Source organism: Drosophila bipectinata, chromosome XL (assembly GCF_030179905.1).
Source record: "Drosophila bipectinata strain 14024-0381.07 chromosome XL, DbipHiC1v2, whole genome shotgun sequence".
NCBI lineage: Eukaryota > Metazoa > Arthropoda > Insecta > Diptera > Drosophilidae > Drosophila > Drosophila bipectinata.
In genome coordinates this window covers 23,144,418-23,168,749 of record NC_091734.1, presented here as the reverse complement: position 1 = coordinate 23,168,749, position 24,332 = coordinate 23,144,418, and the positions used below count along the sequence as shown (strand labels likewise).

Here is a 24,332-nt window from a genome sequence, read left to right as displayed (position 1 = left end):
TTGTTTTCGCATCCAAAACGCTTGACAAGCATCAGGTTAACTCAGGTTAACAGCCAAACCGAAAAAGAGGGACGTTCTATAATATTCGGAGTGAAACGTTTACACCAATATTTGTACCATGAAACCATGAACAAATACAAGAAACAAAGAAACCATGAAATTCAAATACCCTAACAAATAGTTTAGCAAATGAAAAAGAAAAAAAAACTTAAAAATCCATAATTATAAATTTTTATACCGTTTGTTGAATACGCCTTGAATTATTATTTCTAAGCAAATTCAATTAAAATTAAAATTATCAATTTTTGAATCATTTAATACTGTCATTTAATATCAAATAAAAATTTTAATACTTCCTAAATTATTATTCTTAAGCGATTATTATTCTTATACTTAAGCACCAAATTTGAATTATTATCTTTAAGCATCACCCTTGAATTATTATAATTTGGATATCTTTTTTTATTCTTATGGTTAATGAAAACCACCTTCCTGTAAAACATGAACACTTAATTATGTTAATTATTTTTATATGAGATTTACATGAATTATAACGTTAACTAAAATGAATTTGTACTAGATCTTTTGTTTGGGCACCGGAAGAATCTCGCCACCTATGTAGTTCAACAACATTTAGCCACCTCGAACAAATCTCTTGGCCAAGGAATCTTTTTTTTGTTATCCCCCTCACAATGCTATTTGGGAATCCTTCTCCCAGTCCCTTTTCTACGATTCGATCTACGACGATTCGCGTGACGACCATGTCCCTACTGAAGGTACAAGAACCACTCCCACTTTCCCTGAGCACGGCCGGAGCCTGTTAGTAGATCCGTTACACTTTAATGACGTCAAACAGGCTACAGCGCTGGGCCATCATTCTCATGGCCTTACTCAGTCATGCAGCATCTGCCAGTGCAACAATCCTGCTCCTCCAAAAAAGTACCAAAGTTGGCCGGCAGCAACAACAGCGTGGGAGCGAATCCATATCGACTTCGCCGGCCCAATATTCGATTCCATGTGGCTAATCTGTGTAGACACTTACTAGCAGTTCCCATTTGTAGTTCAAATGGCGTCCACTACAACCGGTTAACACGATCGCTGCACTATCATCGATATTCGCCATCAAAGGATATTCAAAAACCATGGTCAGCGACAACGGTCCGCAGCTTTCTGCTGACGCCTTTGAGGAATTCTGCAAACGTCATGGAATAAAACACATAACCACAGCACTGTTCCACCCAGCATCCAATGGATTAGCAGAGCGTTTCGTTCAGACGTTCAAATTCTCAGTCAAGAAAAACCTCAAAGTCCTAAGTCAACTTTTCGAGCTGCTTGTCGACGGCAAGCAATCGGTGACCAAGTACGTCCCAAATCAAATAGTCTACGCTCGTAATTATGCAAGGGGAGAAAGTGGGACAGGGGAGTGGATTGAAGGCTCTATTGACCGTCCAATTGGAAAAATGCTTTTCATGGTTCGCACCACAAATGGTTATATCAAGCGCCATTTCAACCAGATAAAACCGAAGTTCCCAGCAAGCAGCACCATCGAAAAAATCAACCACTACAACAACAAGATCAACCACTACAACAACAAGCAGATGAACCGGTAACTCCGTCAACCGTTCAGCGACGTCATTCTGAACCTGAGCCACCCGAGAGCTCCACATCATCGAACCAAAAACCAAGGCAAAAACAACCAGCACGACTTTCATCCGTCATACCAGTTCGCCAAAGTAGTCGTGTTCGCCATAAAGTAGATCGTTTGAAGCCCAAGGATTTCCGAAAACCTACAAATCCTATTCGTTCTTAATTAAAGGAGGAGATGTGTTATATATTGTCAATCTCACGTCTGTTTTGTATTCCTCCCTTCTATACACCTATGTTGTACTTAAAGAATCTGGCAACTCAGTAAGCTTCGCATACAAAAAAGCAGTCTAAAATAGAACTAAACGAGAACACAGCAGAACACATTGTTTGATGGCTATATTCGCGGTCCTTTGATAAAAAATTCATGCCAACTTCATATAGCAGCATTTTTGGAACGTCATTAATTATGTCAATGATTTAACATGAACTGTTCCGGAAATGTAACCAAAAACCTATGTTTGGACACATCGATGTTTTTAATCATCGATGTTTTTAAAAATGTAGGTAAAAATTTTTAAAATGATTGAAATACACACTCATGGTTGTATGAAAAATAAAAAACAAAATATGTATTGTGCTTCACGCACTAACTTAAAATACAAATAATTAGAGATCAAAACAATCTTAAAAATGGACATTGGTGAATGGTCAACAGTCAAACAATTGTGGTTTTTGTTAATAAACATAAGTGTATCAACAATATCGGGCTTCAGGCAAGTCCTGCGGTCAAAAATTATTTGCCCAGATTTTCTAAAGGCCCTTTCTGACTCGCACAAATGTACTTCTCCTTAGGATTTCCGCTTGAAAGTGACGTTACAGAAACACCGATGTTCAAAGAGATACATCGATGTTTTTGAAAATTTGAAAAACATCGGTGCGTCGATGTTTTCATCGATGTTTTCGCACCTCTAATGACAGCTCAAATGACGATAAGGAAAACCCGTCAACTCCGTTTTTCTCGGAGTCAACTTTCAACTTCTGGAGTCAACCCGTCAACTTTCCCTGCTGCCAACGTTCTGTATTCTTAACAAGTGAGGTTGAAACAGCGAGCTCGAATCGCTCCAAAATCCTTTCGTCATATTCTTTTTGACTGCTCTTGACTAATGAAGTCCGTTTTCCTTTGTCTTGATTTCCAGTCCTAAGAAACGCTCAGCTTTGATTGTGGCGTTTTTGATTTCTGATTTTAACTCGTATAAAAATTCGCCTAGGTCTTGAGTATCTGTTGCTGATGCGAGTTTGTCGCCAAGATCAACCAAAAAAATATCATTCTTGAATGAAACGCTCAACATTGATCGAAATCAAGTTCTTGTCCCTGGTCGAGCCTTTTAATTATCAAACAAGCTATGTATTTCTCAATACTTCCATTGGGATATTAGTGCGATAGCTTCATGGTCATTTCCTCTAGACTCTGCAGCACAATTTTTCGGCTGCTGCCAAATTTCTTCTAAATTTGAACAATTCCTTTACTGAATTTATAACATTTTTTTCAACCGTTTCGGTTGTATCTTCGCCTTCTCTTTGATGCTAATTTTTTCTACTGTCATATAATTTTTGACGTCCTTGGATACTGAATCTAGGTAAGGTAAATGTATGCTTTATTACTGAATTTTTTTTAAATTAAACGTCTTTTGACTCAACTAGTTTATGCGTCTCTAGTAAATATTTGTGAAATCTTTCAATACCATCGTAACGCACCATGTACCTCATTATTGCTTTTTCATCCATCTTCTTCCTTCTATGGCAGTGGTCGGCATTCAATACATTGATGTGAATTTAATGCATTAGTATTTGTAACGAAATGGCAGCTCAACGCCATATATAAGATAAAATCGACCGAGTCGACCGAGCTGCAATATAACTGAACAATTGGAAATGACCAAACTTTCGTTTTTTGGGTCAGAAAGTTGCAACTTCGTAAAATTTCTATTTTTGCTCAGTTGATCCAGCCCATAAGATTTTATAACGATCGTTCGACTATATCTTGTATATGCCGTTCAGCTGACATATAACTGAACGATCGGAAATGGTATTTGGTAAAAATTGGTACCAACTTTGGTATTTTTTAAATAAAAGATCGAAGCTTGGGACTTTTTTATACCCTTGCAGAGGGTATTATAATTTTGTCCAAAAGTGTGCAACGCAGTGAAGGAGACATCTCCGACCCTATAAAGTATATATATTCTTGATCAGGATCACCTCCTGAGTTGATATGAGCATGTCCGTCTGTCCGTCTGTCCGTCTGTCCGTCTGTCTGTCTGTTTCTACGCGAACTAGTCTCTCAGTTTTAAAGCTATCGACTTGAAACTTTGCACACACCCTTCTTTCCTTTGCACGCAGTATATAAGTCGGAACGACCGGGATCGGCCGACTATATCCTATAGCTGCCATATAACTGATTGATCGGAAATGGTATAACTTTGGTGTTTTTAGAGTTAGAGAGTTCAAATTTGACACGAGAGCTATTTTTAGCAAAACAATACGACATGCCAAATTTCATAAGGATCGGACGACTATATCCTATAGCTGCCATATAACTGAACGATCGGAAATGACCCAACTTTCGTGTTTTTGAAGATAGAAAGCTGGAATTTAATACAGATTCTATTTTTGGTCAGTTGACCCAACCTACCAAATTTCATTAGGATCGGTCGACTATATCCCATAGCTGCCATATAACTGAACGATCGGAAATGGTATTTGGTAGAAATATCAACTTTCGTATTTTTGAAGATAGAAGTTTGGGACTTTTTTTAGATTTTGTATTGTAATAAATTGGATTATATTTTCCTATTTCCATAAGGATCGGCCAACTATATCCGATGTTTGCGATATATATCCGGTTTTAACTGCAAGGGTATATAAACTTCGGCTCCGCCCGAAGTTAGCTTTCCTTTCTTGTTTTATATTGATGATGTAATAAATTGGTTATATTTTGATATTTCCATAAGAACCGGTCAATTTTATCCTGCAAGGGTATATCAACCTCGGCTCCAACCGAAGTTAGCATTCCTTTATTGTTCTTTATGATTCCTATACTTTTCTTACGATGATATAATTTTAAAAATCTACATTAAAATATCGACTTTTCCACTAGTTAAATTAACAATGACATATTTAACCTCGCTTAATGAAAAGATTTGAATTTTATTTACTCTTTGTTTTTATTTACAGCCTGGACAAAGACCGCGACCTCACGAAGAGAGTGGTTTCAATAGAGGGAGAACCAAGGTATGTTGAGGAACCTTTTTAAAAGATACCCATAAATATCTTCTACGTTAAATAAATCACTTTATTTTTACTTATATTTTTACTTGTTTTTTGAACGTTGCTTTTATTTCTTGAATCTTCTCTTTGCGAGACTAACAAGAGGTGTATCAAATCTTATATTTTTAACTTAACTTACAGTCATATTGACTGATACGGAGTTAGACGGCCCTAAAAATCGATTGCTGGGTTGGGAGGTCGTTGCGTCTAAGGCGGGATACGCTAGAAACCCGAGTCAATCCCCGAGCGAGAAAATTTGGGTGCGAAGACAGTTTTTCTTTGTATGACTCTTTTTGCTTCTGGATTTCGTCTTTCACTGCGAGGATGCCCAGATCCCGGTGGATGTTTTCGTTGCGAACATACCAAGGTGCCCCTGTGATAGTTCTCAGGATTTTTGATTGTTAGACGGCCCTAAAAATGATGAAATAAAAATGATGATACATAGATGTATGATGTCTATGTTGATGCTGCTCGCGTTCCCCCACAGCTGGGAGCCATACGTCCAGATTGGCTTTAGGACTGAATTGTACAGTAGTAACTTGTAGTCCAGGCACAGTGGCGATCGTGAGTTTATGATCCAGTGGATGCTGCTGGCTTTCAGTTTTAGATGCATCTTTTTGCATTCGATGTGCTTACGCCAGGTAAGTCGTCTATCAAGGTGAACGCCAAGGTACGTTACGTCGTTAGCTTGAGGGATCTGCATACCGTTTAGTAAAAGCGGAGGGCATGTTTGTCTATTAAGCGTAAACGTTATATGTTTACACTTTTGTTCGTTTATTTTAATGCGCCAGTCGGACAGCCACCTTTCCACTATTGTGAGATGATTAGCCAGTTGGGTTGTTGCCTGCGTTGGGCATCTGGAGCGACTAAGAATAGCGGTATCATCGGCGAACGTTGACGTTGTTAGTTGTGCGCTCGTAGGAATATCCGCAGTATACAAAACATATAGACACGGCCCGAGTGCGCTTCCCTGTGGAACTCCAGCTTCGATGGTGTAGTCGCCCGAAGTAGCTGCGTTGCATCTCACTGAGAATACCCTATTGAAGAGGTATGATTCCAGTAGCTTGTGGGTGTCTGTTGGCAAATACGTTTTAATTTTGTGCATGAGTCCGATGAGCCAAACTCGGTCGAAAGCTTGAGATACGTCGAGGAAAATAGCGCTGCAGTTGTTCGAAGGCTGAGCGTATTTCGGACGTTAATCTGTTCACTTGTTCGATGGTTCCATGGTTTCTTCGAAAGCCAAATTGGTGTGCCGGGATGATATTGCAAGCTTCCAGATGTGGTATTATGCGAGTTAACAAGCATTTTTCAAACAGTTAAGACAAACAAGATAGAAGGCTAATTGGTCTGTATGATGACGGAATTGTGTGGTCTTTTCCAGGCTTCGGTATCATTATAATAATGGATTTCTTCCACTTTTTTGGGAAATAGCCAAGATTAATGATTCCATTAAATAGTTTGCAGACGACCTCTATAGCGCATTTTGGAAGTTCGATCAGCATCTTTGGGGTCAATAGGTCACCACCGGGAGCCTTTTTTGGATTTAGCTCTTTTATGACTTTTTCGATTTCGTTCGGCCGGAATGGAGGTGCGGCTGGCTGAGGGGAGGACTCTGGCTGAATTTCTGGCAGGAGGAATGAATTTGAGGCTGGGTTTGGCTGGAAGACACTTTGGAGATGTGTGGCGAATGTTTCAGCTCGGTCTTCGTCGCTGCGAGCCCAGCATCCCGAAGAGTTTCTTATCGGGGAGGTCGTTTCAATTGGGGCACTAAGATTTGGGTGGGCCCTCCACAGGGGGTACTTTGTGCTTGTTGGCGAGAGATTCTGGATGTACCTCAGCTGTGCATTTTCTTCCTGTTGGTGAAGAGCCTGGTCGAGTGATCGGGTTGCTTCCTTAAGGCGTTGTTTTGAAGCTGGTGATCTGCTGTTTTGCCAATCACGACGCGTGCGCCTCTTTTCTCGCACGAGCTGTTCGATTTGCTGATTAGATTTGAAGTGTTTGTTTCGGTCTACATCTTTCCTATGAGGAGTAGAGATTTTAGCTGCCGCAACGAGTACTTCTTCCAGGGCTCTCGTAGTGTAGTCGATGTCCGATTCCATGTTAAATTCCGGGGCGAGTTCTATGTGGGCACTCACGTACTTTTTGTATTTAAGCCAATTCGGTTTTCGCATTGTCATGCTGAAGGGGTGTTCGGTTATTTCTGGGCTTTGAAAAAGCGTTAGAAGCACAGGCGAGTGGTCTGATGATAAGTCCGAGACTGCTTTGGCACTTATTAGATTGCGAGGTATGTTTTTGTCACTGCAAAATCAATAAGGTCTGGGAGCTTTCGTGAGTCTGTTGGCCAGTATGTGGGACTTCCAGGGGAAACGTAGTCCAGTTTATTTTTCACATTTATAATTGCATTGTACAATTGTCTTCCATTGGGAGTCACGAGACGTGATCCCCAGTGCGTATGTTTGGCGTTGTAGTCTCCTGCGGCTATAAATCGATCCCCAAGTGAATTGTAGAAGTCCATAAATTGTCCTTCCGAGATTGAGAAGCGAGGAGGGCAGTAAACGGCAGCAATTGAAAGGATTCCGTTGCTTGACTGAATTTGTATCGATGTGGCCTGCAAGAAGTTTGTTGCAAACCTTTTGTGAAAATGGTGTTTAATTCGTTCTCTGATTAGAACTCCAGTTCCGCCGTGGGCTTTCCCATCTGGATGATCTGTGCGGTAGATTGTGTAGCCTCTTATATGAAAGTTGTATTTGCTTGTAAGATGCGTTTCCACCAGTAGCATAACGTCAATATGGTTTTCGGTCAAGAATTGTGACAATTCTAGTTTATGCCGTGAGACACCATTAGCGTTCCACATTGATATTCGTAGCGCCTGCATAGATTATTTGGACTGTTGTGCTACGAGCAGCTGTATCACCATGTTCTGGTTTTGAACAAGCGTTTGCATGGTCGTTTTCATGAATGACATAAGCTCCATCATACTTTGTTGGAGGGTAAGCATCATAGTTTCCGTTTTGCTGTGTGGCTGTTCTGGGGCCTGTTGAGCGCTTTGAGAGTTCGGCTGAATTGGAATTTCCCTTCCAGATCGTAGAGCATCGGCATAGGAGAAGCCGTTGGTGGTGTTTAGTGGACCGAATGAGGATCTCGCAGCTTTGGCGAAGAAGACGTCTGGCGTAGTTTTTGACGAAACGTACGCATTCTGTGGATTTTGGTTGCGCGTTGCGGTCGCTTGACGCATGCGACTCTTTAACTCCTTATACACAATACATCCTCTATAGTTTGCCGTATGGCTGCCTCCGCAGTTTCCACATTTTTTCACGGTACTGTCCTTGTTTGTAGTGCAGCAAGCGGACTTGTGGGCGTCCCCGCAGACTACACAGACAGCCCGAAGTGTGCAGTAAGACCTTGTGTGTCCATACTCTTGACAATTAGTGCATTGCACTGGACCGTTACGTTTATGTGGCTCTTCAACAGTGATTTTCCGATGCAAAAGATATTGCAGGTTGTAGATTGGGTGGACTTCGTTCTTCTTCAGCGACCTGCTTTCTGGCTCGAGCTCGACCTTGAAGAGGGGTTGTGGCTTTTTATCTTTATTTAGAATGTTAATAACATTCTTGGCGGCGAAGCCCTTTTCTTTAAGGGCGGTTTTTATTTCCGCGGCGGTAACATCAGGTTCTATTCCCTTTACTACCACTTGTAGGCCCTTACTGCTTTTCAGCTGGTACGTGTAATAGTTTTTCTGTACAGTGTCCAGATATTTTGACACTATTCGGAAGTGCTCTTCAGTCTTGGTTTGCACCTTTGTTTCATGGATGTTCCCTTTGATAAGCGGAACAACATGAAAGTTGTCACCGTTCCCGATCAACGACGCAATTTTGTTGACCAGGGCACTCGAGCTTTTTTCCCTAATATAGATTGGAGGGGGCTTGGGTTTTTTTGCGGTGTCTTGGGCTGGTTGGTTTTCCTCAGCCTCCGCCAGTAGGGAAAATCTGTTAGTAGTGGATCTGTCTGGTTCATTATCGTTATTCAGGACACGGTTAATTTTTGTTTTGTTGCCTGCCGGATTACTCTGCGGGCTAAGCTTGCGCTTAATTTGGATGTAGCGATCCATTCCAGTCTGAGTGAGCAGAGCGGGTGAGCAAGACTGTGCCCTTTGGGTTTCAGCGGTCAGTAAAGCCGAGTTGCTTATAATCGCCGATTTTTCCACTTCGGTATCGCGGGTTGAAAAGTAAGAGTAGAAGCCGTTTCTTTGGTTCACTGAACTTCTACGCTCGTTCTTTTGGTCGTTGCTCAATGAGCTCATTGCGTGGTACGTATTTTTTTTTTTATCAACAATGCACTAGTTTTGGTTTAGCACATTACAACTGTTATAAAAAGCTTGTCTGTCGCTTTGAATAAATTGTATTTCAATGTCTTTTCGCTTATATTGGCGAAAATATAAGCGAAGTGAAGTTTTCCCGGAGCTCGGACAAAGCACGTCCGCTCAGTTCGGTAGTTCGATTACCCGATTGCGCTATACTAACACATTGTTCTTCGGTTCTTTCGCATTCTCTATTTCGCAAGTTTCGAGATCTAATTGTATCACGGCTCAAATCACCCCTTTTGCGTTTTCTTGGCAGTGCTCACTGTACAAAATACTTATAATGTATTAATGTATTTACCTAATGATGAAGGATTTTTGCCCCAGTTTAAATTTAGTTAAAATGCTATGGTTACTCATTTTATTTAAAATGAGTTTGTCTGTGTGATGAGGTAGTAACTCACTTTATATGCGATTTTTGGTATGTCGAACAGAATTTAAGAGGATGAAAAAGAGATATTGGCGAATTCTCATACCTACTCAATACGCTCACAAAATTGAATCGGTATAGCCGTATCGGAGGATTATGGTAACAAAAACTGTGATACGAAAATTGTATATATATTATATATCACATTGTCTACCAATTTGTGAGCCAAGAGACATATGTGATTCGCGTAATCCAAGTCTTCTAGATGTCGGGTGAAGTTCCAAGTGATTCCGCGTCTGTCCATGCATACTTCTCTCATAATTTCGTCGACTACCAAGTTATCTTATATATTATATAAGATTTAATAGAGAGAACCATTTGTTTTTTCTATTATTAAAGGTGTTCCAAAAATATTACAGAAGAAATTAGTGGCCTAAAATAAGCTTGAAAAAATCCCCAAGACTCGTTTGCTACTTAAGATGTCTTACCTAGTTGTGCTGGACCTGGTTCATGGAACTCATCTCAACAATCAGTTACTGCTGCATCCAGCTTAACTAATTAACTCGCCCTCCTGTTTGAATGGAGAGGTGTATTTCCTACAACGGTTTTTAAGGTTACGGTTCGCCTAAATAGGAACAGAGCAAGATGCTGTCACTCATGAGGAAATTCAAAACTGCTTTTTTTTTTATCTTAACTTCTCTAAACAGGCTTTTTACTGTTTCTAATGGTAATAGTATGTTTGAGTTAGAACAAACACTGTTTGACCAACTTGATGAAAACTTATTCGAACTTAAGCTTGTTCGATCTGGGACTGTTAGGATCTTTCCCAAAGATTCTGATTCTCACCGGTCGATTACCAAGGCTCTCACCAATTTGAATATAGCCTTTACGCATTTTTATCTGCATTAGGACGCTATGTTTAAAGTCGTTTTCAAAAATCTGGCTAGTAATACTCCAAAAGAACACTACTTATAGTCAATTGCAAGTTAACAAATCACTAGAACGAAAAGTCAGCTCGAAACTTAACAAAGAGCAATCCTCAGAGATCTTTAGGTCTAATGTGAGTTTTGTGGACCAGGCAGAAGGTCCTGATTGAACAGAAGTCTAACAGTCGTGGTATCCGGCAGTGCTTCAGTTGTTTTGGTTTTAACCATACTACAGCTATAGTCATTTATCGTGGCTTCGGTTCCTCCAAAGACAAAGTGACAGTTTTAGATGCCTTTTTCTGTGCTAGCTGTGGCGAAAATCATGGAGCTTATGACAAATCCTGTCGAGCTCTTATCAACGGAACCAACGGTTTCTCTACTATTTGGAGTGTATCCACAGAAAAAGGTAGAAATCCACAGCTACGCTCTCATAATAGCTCTTTCATTCCTACAAACATTGTGACACCAGGATTATCATTTTCCCAGGCCGAACAAAGTCACATTTCTTTCATACTACGCTTAAAAGAGCTCCTAGCATGCTATGCCCTTTTAAGGAAGAATTTTTGGCTCTCGGTGCCAAACAAGGTATTCGTCAAAGGCATCATTCTCAAATACCACTGTAAATCAGTATCCTGGGAACTTATTCAGAATAATGGAAATTCTAATGGACCTACGCAGCACTGTAGAGCAGCTCTCGTCAGCAATGGCGATCATATCAACCGCGGTGGCAGAATTTCATTCATTCATTTTAATATTCTCACTAGTTCTCACGATCGGCACTTTCGGAAATTTCGGCACCCAAAGATGAACTTGAGCTTTTCCTCATAAATCATGAAATTAACATAATGCTCATCTTTGAAACCCTTTTTCAGCCCAGTAGGTATTGCAGCTTTACCGGATATAACTTTTAACGAGCTTACTATCCTGGTGCCCATTCCAGAGGAGAAGCCGCTGTACTGATTAGATCATCTCTTCAACTTCAAGACAGCCCCATTCGATTGAGGCGTCTTTAGATAAACTTCGCAGTTTATCTTCCACCAGCCCTCTCCTAGACAGTTGTCCGTCTGTCAAGAAAAAGAAAAATTTCTTGTTGGAGATTTTAATAAAACACCGCTTATGGGGCAACGGACTGATGGAGGTTATAAACTTAAGACCTGTGCCAATGAGAAACCAATTTATTTTGCTGAAAGGATTTCTGCGACACCATCGCCTTGACTTTTCTCTTTGTAATAATACTCTTTCCCGAAGAGTGTACATTACTATCATTGCCTCTGTAATCGCCTTACTCTACTTTCACCTAGAACAGATCAAAAGAATTAACTCTGCTCAGCATAATCAGCAAAAGCAGCAAATAAACCAGCACCGACCCCAGTTACATCTTACTATTGATATTCAACAGGCGGGATATGACTCACATCCCCATAGAGAAAAAAAATGTAATAGATCTGAAGCATATGATAAGACATGAATATATATGCACATCCGACATCAGCCTCTGCAGGAGCCTACGCTCATCAACAGAGTGCGAAAGATGTTGACGTTATTCAGGCAAGGTACCATTGACGATAAGCTAGAGGAAGCCACTCCCAATAAGGACACGAAGAACCCAAGTTTCTAATCAGGAAAAACACGGTTTATGGGCTCGTACACCTCAGAACCGTGCAGAGGCATTTGCTTAAGATTTTGAAGAACGCATCAAGCCCATTCAGACTGCTTCGTTACCCCTTTGTCCTGTAACGCTTCAGAGACTGTGAACATCGTGTGATCCTGTTCCTTGTTCTGCTGTACAATTCTGTTTTTAGGGTTGGTCATTTCCCAAAGTCGTCGAAATGGAGATGGAGACGGATAAAAATGGATCAAAATGGATCAAATGAAGTCTTCATGATTCACGAAAATGATTTACATGATTCAGCTCAACAGCTACGGTCCAATCAGTCTACTCCCAGCCTTTGGCCAGATCTTAGAAAGATGAATCCTGTTTCGCTTGCTTTTCATTTTTTATGTACAAGCAGCCATTTTATCTTTCCAATTTGGTTTTAAGGAAAGCCAGGGTCACCCGATCAACTGCATTGAGTGGGAAAATTCGTTTTAGATGGATTTCAACGGAAAAAGTACGTTGTTACTCCACTTCCAGACATCCCACAGGCTAAGAGGACTTCTCCACCACCAAAAGTTTCAATCACCAATTAATGCAGGAGTTCCCCAAAGAAGCGTTCTTGGATCCATCCTGTACACGCTCTTCACTTATGATGCTTCTCAGCAGCCACACAGAAGATCAATGTGTGTTGCCACCTGAATGCACCACGATGAATTTGGTGAGGAACAATTGTGTTTATACCCTGCAGAGGTTTTTGAAAAAATTCGAGAACTGGGCAATCTTGACGTACACACTTTGTATAAACTGATGATGCGGTTCCTATCCATCCTTAAACGTTGCGATGTTTTTTCTTTGAGATAAGAGTCCAAATTTACGTCCAATATTAGATACAGTAACAGCTAAGCTGATTCTATGTATTAACAGCATCTTTGGGTCAAACATATATGAGCCTATTGGAATATCACTAACCTCCATTTCGGACTGGAGTGGTGCGGTGGTGCCTATACGGGTTCGTCATGCAACAGTAACCAAAATCACGGAAGTACTGGGCTCTGAGATTAAAGCTTCAGACGCCGAAGACGGTTATCCTACGGATGCCTCTCTGCTGCGCCGTATTGCAGTCAGTAGATTGGACGATAACATCACCGACGACGAAGTGGCGGAAGTTAAAGTGGTGGAGGGGAATTTAGCAGATGTCTTTGCGGATTCTGCAAATGGAAGCTTATCACTGTAAGGCAGCCTCGACATCTATCTTGCTTCATCTGGCTGAGAATGGAGCCAACATCATCCTAGTGGAGAGACCCTTTCTCCTACCAGGATTTCGCAGACGTAGAAAACGCAGATATTAAATTTGCATATTGTAATATTCGCGCAGATTGAAATTGGATCAAAATTTTTCACACGCCCACTCTCGCCCATAAAACAGAACCTGGTTGCAGCGCCAGTCACTTAATGTTTTCGAAAAACTTTTTGCTGCCAAAAGTGTTCCAATGGCTAATTTACATAAACAAATCAAAAAGCAGCCAAATCGGATAATTTTTAGAGGAGTTATAGGCTTTTTAGTCTGGTTCCCTACTGAATCTGTAGTATGGCCGTAGATATGTTGTTGTTGTTTTGCCCAAGCTCAAAAGTATGCAAAAAAAAGTATTGCTGAGAATCCAATTTTTTAAAGCTTTAGTAAAGATAAGTAAAATTGTGGGTGAAAGAGATGAGTTTAATGGTACAATAGACGAGTATGGTATGAATTAGTCGGGAACTTCTTTTTTCTCCTTCTTTCGAGACTTCTCTCTCTTCCTCTTAAGCGAACGGTCGCGTTTTTTTTTTTTGTGCGCAGTACATTTATATAAATATGGCGTTTACAAATATTGGTAAACCGGCGTTTACTCGATTGTGAATCGAATTTATTGAGAATCTTAACTTTTATTTAAAACCGTATCGCTTCGCGTGTGCTGTGGTATATTTGGAAGCGAATTAATAATTTCTTTAAATTCAATTCCAAGCATAGCTCAGCTCCGCTTCTTCCCCGGCTTATCTCTATTTCTGCATTTTTCTTTTGCACTCTCCAAAGCTCCCGCTTCGGCTTTCTTATTGGCACAGTGGTTCAAGGTATAGTGTCTTTTTTAACTTTTTATATATGTTTTTGTATTGTTAATTAAAAATATGGAATTTAAACTGGTCTGTTCGATGAAGTCTTGTAACAAGACAATCTCCTCATCCCAGTCTACCATCCATTGCTGGCTATGTGAAAACGTCGTACACTTGGCGTGTGACGGGTTCACTGCCTTAGTTTCGGATGACATTTCCCGTAGGTCTGGTTCACATTATTGTTGTGATAATTGTCTTGCTGTCCAAGACGAAATGAGGTCTTTCATGAGACAGACTAAGAATGAATTTAAAGAGTTGATTACTGGTTTTCGTAAAATCAATGAGCAGCTCTGTGCGCTTGACACTCAGTTAAGCGGCCTATAGCTGCTAACTGAGTCCTAGGCGTAAAAAATCCGCTGTTTGTGATCCGCCCCAGCCTGCTCAGCTGTCAATAACGCAGCCGCTCATATCTTTAGCCACCCCAAGAGCTAGAACTGAGAAGAATTCGCCGTCCGAATTACTCAAGGAAAATGGGCAATTATCCGAAATGTCCTCCGTGGTATCCTTTCAAGTAATACCACAGGCCCTAGTAAATGAAAACCCGTCAGAGTCACCCAAAAGGGTATTCCACGGTCCGGACCACCGGCACCGGGGGTTGAGTCCTTAATTCGGTAGACTCCACTCTTGCTTCTAAAGAGGTGAAATCACAAGAGTTTGGTGACATAGAATTTAAAATTTTGCATTAAAATCATTTTGTCCGCGAAATCTTTATACATTACATGTTCACATAAAACGCCTTACATAACTCCCTTACATAAAAAGGGGAAAAAGTCCGATGCCGCCAATTACAGAGGCATCTCTAAATTGTTGGAAATAACAAAGTTATTTGAAAAATTAGTTACTCCCCATCTGCAACACCTTTACTTTTCGATCATCTCTCCTTGTCAGCATGGCTTTATTAAGCGTCGCTCCACCACCAAAAACTTACTAGAGTTGACATCCTTTGTCATAGATGGCTTTTGTAAGGGATATCAAACCGATGTAATTTACACAGACTTTAGCAAAGCATTTGATTCAGTTAATCACTCACTCTTGTTGAGTAAACTGAATATGCTGGGTTTTCCTAAAGACCTCTTAACGTGTATCTCCAGCTATTTCAATGGAAGGACACAAAGGGTCTTATTTAAAAACACACATCCACGTCTGGTCCGTGCTACATCTGGCGTCCCTCAAGGAAGTCATCTTGGCCCATTGTCATTTACTCTTTTTATAAATGACTTGCCCCCTGCTTTACCGAACTCTCTAGTTCTTATGTATGCAGATGATGTAAAGCTTTGTCTTCAATACAAATCCATCTCTGCCCCATGCAGTCTTCAGTCTTATTTATAACTTTCAAAAATGGTGATCAGCTTAGGATTCAATACTTAATGGATCAAAATGCAAGCATATGTCTTTTTATCGTTCTTGCCCTCTGCAGGCTTCGTATACTCTTTTTGAGATTGACCTAGAGAAAATAGCTCACGTTAATGATCTTGGCATCCTATAAGACATTAAACTTAAATTTGTCGACCATATTTCCTTAATGGTTAATAAGGCTAAAGGAGTCCTTGGTTTTATTAAAAGGTGGTCAAAAGAATTTTTAATTATTATTATTATGACCCATATATAACCAAAACATTTTTCATTTCCTTGGGCCGTCTGTTACTGGAATACGGTTCATGTGTCTGGAGTCTCCAAAATGGAGTACATCAGGACCGCATAGAATCCGTACAAAATAATTTCTTTTAGAGATCTATACTGGGATGCAAATCTTCACCTTCCACCTTATAATAGTAGACTCTTACTTATTAACTTTCCTAGCTTAACGAATCATAGGACAATGCTCGGTGTAGTTTTTCTTCATAATCTAATTAATGAGGATGTAGATAGCCAGTATTTACTAACATGCTTAAATTTTAACATTCCTAATAGAAGGACTAGAAATTTTAGTCCTCTATTCCTTAGCCATTGTACTAGTTCGACATATGCACAGCACGACCCTTTTAGGGTCTTATGTTCGAACAACAGTGGTCTCTTCTTTATAACTTCTCTTTTCTGCTCTTTAATAAAGCATAGAATTTTAAATTTCCTTACTAACTCCTCCTTGCTTTATATATTACAACTAGCTTAATATTTACTAATTATTCGTTTCTCGAGCACCCCTCGGTCGTCTGGGCCGCTAAGCTTTATGAAGAATACAGAAATGCTAGCTGATGCTCAAGCCATTTCAAATTCTAAAAGACCGCAAAGAAAAAAAAACAAAAGAAACTCGACGAGCCGTCTTTTCATGTTAATTTTATATTTACCCACCTTAAAAAAATTGTAAGGAATCAATAGACTAAGCTCAATAGATCAAGGAGCTTAAAAGTTAGCTTCTAATGACAGCAACTAGGTATATTCGACTAATCGATATGAAATTCGGTAGGTCGGATCAACTGACCAAAAATAGAATCTGTACGAAGTTCCAACTATCTTTCTATCTTTCTAAATAGTTCTATCTTGAAAAACACGCAAGTTGGGTCATTTCCGATTGTTCAGTTATATGGCAGCTATAAGATATAGTCGGCCGATTGATATTTGTATTGGAAAATGGGTATGTCGTATAATTTTGCAAAAACTACATTCGTACTAAATCCGAACTCTCTAACTCTAAAAACACCAAAGCTATAGCATTTCCGATCAATCAGTTATATGGTAGCTATAGGATATAGTCGGCCGATCCCGTTCTGACTTATATACTGCTGCAAAGGAAAGAAGGATGTGTGCAAAGTTTCAAGTCGATTGCCTTAAAATTGAGAGACTAGTTCGCGTAGAAATAGACAGACAGACGGACACGCTCGTATCAACTCAGGAAATACGAGGTGATCCTGATTAAGAATATATTTACTTTATAGGGTCGGAAATGTCTCCTTCACTGCGTTGCGCACCTTTGACCAAAATTATAATACCTTTTGCAAGGGTTTAAACGAATTAAGCCCCAATGGTGGTTCCCAGAGCTAGCCTCTGTCCAATCGGCAAGTGGGACCCTGTTGAACACGGCAAATTCCGGAGACGAGGAAGGCCTCTGGAATGACTACAAGGCCTTCTTGGACACTTATAAAAAAGCCACAAAGCGAAGCGCTCCTCATGGAACGCACATCTCAAGCTGCAAGACTTTGGAAAATCCTATAAAAATCAGCCACAACACTAGGTGCTGCTTAAAAAAAATGGCTCCTGAACCAACAAAAGTTAGCAATGCTGCTGGAGAATCACTTCCCCAGATGCTCTCCTCGTTAAACGAATACGTTCCTGAAACTTCAACTTCAGCTTTGATCTAAAAACCCAACACTGGGCAACACAAACCTTTAAGCCCTAAAAATCGGCTGGTCCTGACGAAATCATACTCGCGCAAATCCAGCATGTGGGCGATATCGCGATGAATTGGCTCTCTAACTTTTTCAAAAGAACACTATCTGGGAGAACTTCCACAGCCGTGGCTTAAGTGACGTATTGTATTCATACCCAAAGCGGGCAAGCAGTCTCACACGACCCCTAAAAATGATCGCCAATTAATCGAACATCCTTTTTGATTAAGACCCTGGAAAGAGTCATAGGGGCCCACCTTAGAACCTTTCTTAGCCCAGCTTTTATATCCAAAGCACAACATGCAAACAAAAAGGGAAAATCCATTGAAACTGCTCTTTATGCGCTTATTTCTATGATTGAAAATCACTCTCTCACATAAAAATCCGCTCTTGTAGCCTTTTAAGCTTTTTGGACTTCTACCATGACTACTCAAAATTAGAAAACTAAATAGGAGAAGGAATATACACCATACAACCGGCCATTCAGGTCTACTGTCTGATCACAGCACCATGTTCAGGCTGAGGTGATAAGAATTAGGAAAGCCTTAAAACACCTAAAAATATCAGGCATCATCAACGGTGAAGTAAAGATTTTCAGCGACAGCCAAGCGGCCATAAAATCGATTGGATCGATCAAAAGCAACCTGTAGATCATCTCTTAACGAGATGGCACAGCAGTATGATATCAGCATCATCTGGGTCCCTGGTCACAGGGACATCACAGGCAACTGTATAGCAGACGAATTGGCACCACCACACCACTCCAGCCTGAAACTTCGGCTCAAAGAAGCCATATATAGCAAAATACAAATCAGTTGCAGTTCCGTCTCAAATTGCCGATTGGCGCACCAACTTTGGCCTCTCATCTCAAATAAAAGAACATCTCGAATAGATGGATGGATAGGACTCGAATTGGCACGGCTATCAGAGCTATGACACATGCTATGCGAATGAATTTATTCCTATGAAAGGGCTATGCCCTTTAGTCTCTTAGACGAAAGAGTCTGGGAAACAAATTCCATATAGACATCTCAGAGGTGGCAGTCATAGATCCCAACAAGATACAGAAATTGAGCAAAGAATCAGGGTGGGCGAAGAATACGGTAGGGGAAAATTCTGAAATCCTAACACAAGAGACCGTAAACGGTCTATGTCCTCATGGCCTCATGGTCTAAGTGTGTCGGCCTAACCTACCTAACCTAATTGCTATATTACCTAATTGCTAGTGAAGTCATCACTGTCTTGCTTGTAAGCAATTGATCAAAGAGTCTCACCAAGTGTCCATCTTCCCCAAGAGATTTCACGGCGACGATTATGGTGTTCGGGAGAACATTCTTGGAAGCCCTTTCTATGTCTAAAAAGGCCATGAGGACCTTTTCCTTGTGAAAGAAAAGTTGTAGCTTTACAACTAGCTCGCACTGGGGTTCCCGGGACTCCTTTCGTATGTTTCGGCCTTTTGGTCTATGTATGATGACAGTACTCAGTTGACTGAATCTCCTCGGTTGCGGCCGCGTTGTTTGCATCACTTATGGAGCAAAAATATTCTTTTTTACTTTAGGCCAGAATGAAGGGTCCAGTCTTACCTTCTGAACTAGCTGTTATTGTATTCCTTGGTTTCTAGTCCAGAAACCCTTCTTCCCACCAACCAGAGTTCCTGGAGTAAGACGATGTCGGTTCCATCCTCAGCCATATGAAACAGAAGTGTAGCCGAGGCTTCCTTACATAGGAGGAGGTTAATTTGCAGATTCCGCAAGGACATCTGCGAAATCCGCCTTCACCACTGTGACTGATATGTTTTCATCATCCATCCGTCTTGGATGATCTAGTCTCTCCGCGATTTTGGAATTTGACATCGCCCCGGATTTAGACTGCACACCTTTACGGTGCCGTCACCGTAAGGGGCTGAAGCCGAAGTTTAACTCGCTGGATAAGCTTCAATGGAGCTAGCAGTCACAATGCCGTAGCTCCTCCTGGCACATCTTAAGAGCAGTGCGGTTTGGGTTGCGGTCGATCTTTTTTGGGTTTCTTTGCAGCGCCCTTTTATTGTGACTTCGTTTCATATGAAAACACGCAACTTGCCCACTCTTCCGTTTTTAGCCACTCCTCTAAACTTGTTGAGGTTTCTGCTCTCTCATGGTTTCGGAATATCGACGTTGGACCACTTTAATTCTGGGATATTAAAGTCGCCCACCGCTACAAGTTGGTCACGATCCGTCATAAGATTAGAGACGTGTCGAATAGCGGACAAATGCTGCCAATATGTAGGCGGTTCAGACATAGGCGGTATATATAAACATGTAATGTATAAAGATTTCACGGACATAGTGATTTTAACGCAAATAAATTCTATGTCACCAAACTCTTGGGATTTCACCTCTTCAGAAGCAAGAGTAGAGTCTACCGAAATGAGGACTCCACCCCCCCTTCGCTGAGGTCGATCCCGTCTAAAAGTGGTGTACTTACTTGGAAAAACTTCGGAGCTAAAGATCTCCGGATTTAACCAAGTTTCTGTAAAGACTATAATGTTGGATGCAAACGAAGAACTATCAGAATATAGTTTATAGGGAGTTTGCTACGGAGCCCCCTAGTGTTCTGATAAGTGTTAATGACGAAACTAGTTTTTTGGGTTAGTGGCCAAAGAAGAGGTGGAGGGTTGGTCAGTGGTTCCAATATTGGGAAGTCTCACTCCCACTGGTTTTTTAACTTTTTTCTTTACGGAACTAGGCTGATGTTCTTGGACGAAAAGATTCTCTGGCCAAAAACTGATAGAACAAATCGTCTTGAACATTAACGCGGGCACACGAATCTTGAAAAAAGACGTTCGCCGTGTATAATTATATTTAAATTTAGTTATGTCCTCCACCTTTATATCGGCTTTTGTTTTGGCTTTGATATAAGCCGAGATATCAATCTCTGAAGTATCAGGGGCAAGCTGAGAAACAAATGTATGTTTCGATGGAGGAGATCTTGTATGGCCATACTGTAAGACCTTGTATGGCCATATTCTTGGCAGTTCGCACATTTTACCGGGCCATTGCGCGGCTTCCCTACTGTAATTCCTCTACGGTGCAGCGAAACTGAAGATTGTATATAGGGTGCACTTCGTATTTCTTTAGGGAATCTTCTTTTTCTTTAGGAATCTTATAATTCCTGGTTCGAGCTCAACCTTAAAGAGTGGCTGCGGCTTTCTATCCCTGTTAAGGGTATTGAAGACTGTCTTAGCGCTAAATCCCTTCTCTTGTAGCGCCTTTTTATCTCTGCAGGCGATACTTTGGACTCTATGCCCTTAAGTACTACTTGCAGGCCCTTGCTGCTTGCTGCTGTTTGGCTGATACGTGTAAAAGTTTTTTTTTTGTCGGTCAGGTATTTCGATAATACTCTGTAATTATCTTCAGACTTCGTTTGAACGTTTGTTTTCTGGATGTTGCCTTTTATGAATCCTTGCGAATAAGCTCTATAATTTTGTTGACAAGAGCGTTGGAACTTTTTTCTCGTATGTAAATTGGCGGGGGCTTAGGCTTCCTTTTCTCGACTTCTGTAGATTCGGCGTCATCCTCATAGTCTGCCAAGATTTTAAAACGGTTTGAGTTCGTGGGCGTTTCTATTGCAGCTATGTTAGCATTGCCACGGGTTATTTTGCGTTGAGAGTTTAGGGGGCTCAGCTTCCTTTTGATTTGGATGTAGCGATCCATACCAGTCTGCACAGTCGGCTTAATATTTTCTTTGTTTTTGTTCTCTTATTCGGGAAGCGCAGAGCCGAAGCATTAATGTTTGCGCTCCTAGCTGGTGACGTCGTTAAACGCGTTGACGTTACAGTTGCGGTTGTTGTTGTTGTTACGGTTGACGTTGTCAAAGAAGTGTTAGTTACTGCGCTCTTTGGCTGCAGAGACATCGATGGAGCAAGGGGGAGCAAGAACGCGCTCTCTCCCTCTCTACGTTTAAGAATTCGATCAAGTTTGGGGTCATTGACCGTGTTTGGAAAGAGCTTGCATTACTTTCGGTTTCTTTAAAAGAGAAGTAAGCGTTGTTTCCTTGTACTGAGAGCCGTCTCTCTTCTTGCACACGTTGACGTTGTGTGCGAACGTCGTTTAGACTCATTGCACTCGAGATTGAGTTTGTTGGTTTGGGAGGGAGGGGTTGTCCCCCTGCCTCTGGGATTCCAGTGTTGTTTCTTCTTGAGAGCTCCCCGGGAAATGTGCATTTGTGACAGCTATGTTTCTAAGGTTTCTTCACTGGACGTGGTCCAGCAACCTTCCGAGGATTTAATGTATCCTACACTTGGTGCACTTGTTGCCATCCTGAGTCGGGAGGCTTCCGATTTCTGTTGAATGTTTGCCATCTTTGCCCTGCGCAGTTCTTTGTTGTACTGCTTGAGGTCCGCTTTTTACGCCTCCCAGGCTGTCTCCGTGTTTGCCTTACTGGCGAGATTACAGGCTTTGCGGGCCCTGGCCTTAAGGGGCGCAAGTGTTTGCGTGGTGGTCGCTTTTGGTGGTTACTTTGACTTGCTATTACCCGATCTGCTTTTGGAAAAAAGCTTTATTGAATTCCCTGGCGCACGCCTCCGTTAGCGTGTCCACCATGGCATCCAGGTCTTTCCTTCTGTCAACGTCCTTTGTATAAGGTTTCCCCAAGGATCTTTCTAATTTTTTTCTTTTATAACTCCCAATTCGCTTTTGTCGGGTTGCGTACTGTTAGTCGATTGGAGCGCTAACGTTAATTGACTCCTAGTCGAAATTAACCACTTATTTTTATTCTATGTATCGATGATCCGAGAAAGAGTGTTTCTCTAGGACTCCCCATCTAAGAATCCTGTCAGCTAGGGAGTCAGAGTAGGAGTAATGTCAAGTACTTCCCTTCTGTTCTTGACTACGAAGGTGTGTTCTGTACCCCTATTACCCACAAGAAGATTGGAGCCAGGGATAAAATCGAAAATTGACTCACCCCTCACGTTCGTGTCAGTGCTTCCCCACAGCGCACAGTGGATCCAATCTAAAATCTAGCAGAATAAAATATTGCGTTTAGTTTTGATTTTATTTAATTGGTTACACTCTACAAAGCTCAAAAAAGCTTTTGAAGGAGCTTTTTAGTGCATCTTGATCGGCTGCGAGCTTTGAAACATAACTTATTTGCGGCACGTGTCTACACAAAGATTTGAGGTTATTTTTGATTCGTTTTAAATCAGTGGTGGGCAAACTCTCATTTTACATAGCACGCGAGTATAGGGTAGGAAATTCTTCCGCAGCGATGCCGGTACACTGACAGTATGAGCACTCTCAAATTTTTTTTAGAAGCTCTCTCATTTGCTCTCATTTGCATTTATTTGACAGCCCAAACTAAAAATCAAAATTTTTCCACTTCGAAAAATTTTCACAGAAATTGGGTTGGAAAAAGTTTTTTTCATGGAGAATATAGATAGGGAAGCGTAGTTTTTCATTTGTTTAAGAAATGTTGCTAGCAAAGCTTTTTTTAAAATAAAATACTCAATTTTAGTGCCCATTCCAACTTTTGAATTAACGAAAAATGAATTCGCTCAGTGAATTCTTTGCTCTCATTGTTTTTCTCTGCTACGCACACACCAAATTTTAAACATGTGTTAGTTTTGCCCACCACTGTTTTTAATGATCAAAACAAGTGATATATTTGAGTATATTGATACAAATAACTTTTGTTTCCGTGAAAATAAGGTATGTACTAAATACAAATTGTATGTTTGTGGCACGTCTTTTCAAGTGTAGCTTAAAAATGTTTTATTTGTAAGTTGACTTAGCAAGAATTGTTCTTGAGCGTTTTACTGTCTTCATTGGACTGTAATTAACGTTATTCAATCGTATTCAAGCTAATTTTAGTATTTATGTAAAGTGTGAGTTCTTATGAAATGAGCAAAATGATAACCAACTGCGTCCAACTATTAAGCTTATTGCACTTTTAAGGTGAAAGGTCACCTTTCACCTGGCCCATATAACCCGAACCCACCTTTAGAGGACCCTTTGGGCTCTCTATGGCTGCGGCTACGTGGTCTTTAAAAACTTTAACCTCTTTTTGCTACCAAATTTCAGTAATGAATTTGGTAGCAAAAAGAGGTTAAAGTTTTTTTTTGCGAGGATGCAGGCCTGTTGTATCGGCTTTGCAAAGCCTATATTCCGACGCCACCAACCCAAGATACTTGTCTCCAAGGATCCAGGGTTCCTGGATGAGGGCCACATCAGCTCCACTGTCGCTGTCGCTGCAAGATTGTCAGGGACATTCATACGATTCTCCACCACAGTAACTTCTGCCCCGTCTCGGAGCTCAACAAAGAGTCTTCCTCCATCCCGACGCCTCTTAGTGCCCTTGCCAAGTCGCTCTCCTTTGAGGTGTGCAAGGGTATAATATTGATTTGGCTAACGGTACATTGGTATCACTGTGCAACGGTAACATGAGCAGGCCACCAAATCTACCTCGACCCATCCAATACTCTGGGCCCGAGCATTCTTTCTATCTTGGGCAAAATAGACGAAAACATGCACAGCTTAAATCCGCCTCCCGCATGTATCTCCTTTACTCGGGTAGATTCTTCAATCGCCTCGATCTCCGTACCGAAAATTTCCACATAGTAGTCTACGTAGTGGTAATTCACGATAGCCTTGACCGCTTTGAGGTCCAAATCCAAGAATCGCCTGGCTTTCACAGCCTCCACATAATGCGCTGTACTCGGTGAGCAGGC

The 24,332-nt window shown here is 41.0% G+C and overlaps 1 protein-coding gene across 13 annotated transcripts in view; it reads left to right on the top strand.

Moving 5' to 3' along the window:
* mmd (disintegrin and metalloproteinase domain-containing protein mind-meld) overlaps positions 1-24,332 on the top strand; it is a 747,894-nt gene that overhangs the window by 316,995 nt on the left and 406,567 nt on the right. For all 13 annotated transcript variants that reach the window (XR_011443137.1, XR_011443136.1, XM_070281095.1 and 10 more), the window contains exon 7: positions 4,819-4,875. Coding sequence is in view for 11 of the 13 variants with exons in the window: in XM_070281095.1 (XP_070137196.1) it covers positions 4,819-4,875 (57 nt within the window). In the remaining 2 variants the exon portion in view is untranslated. The remainder of the gene's footprint in view (positions 1-4,818; positions 4,876-24,332) is intronic.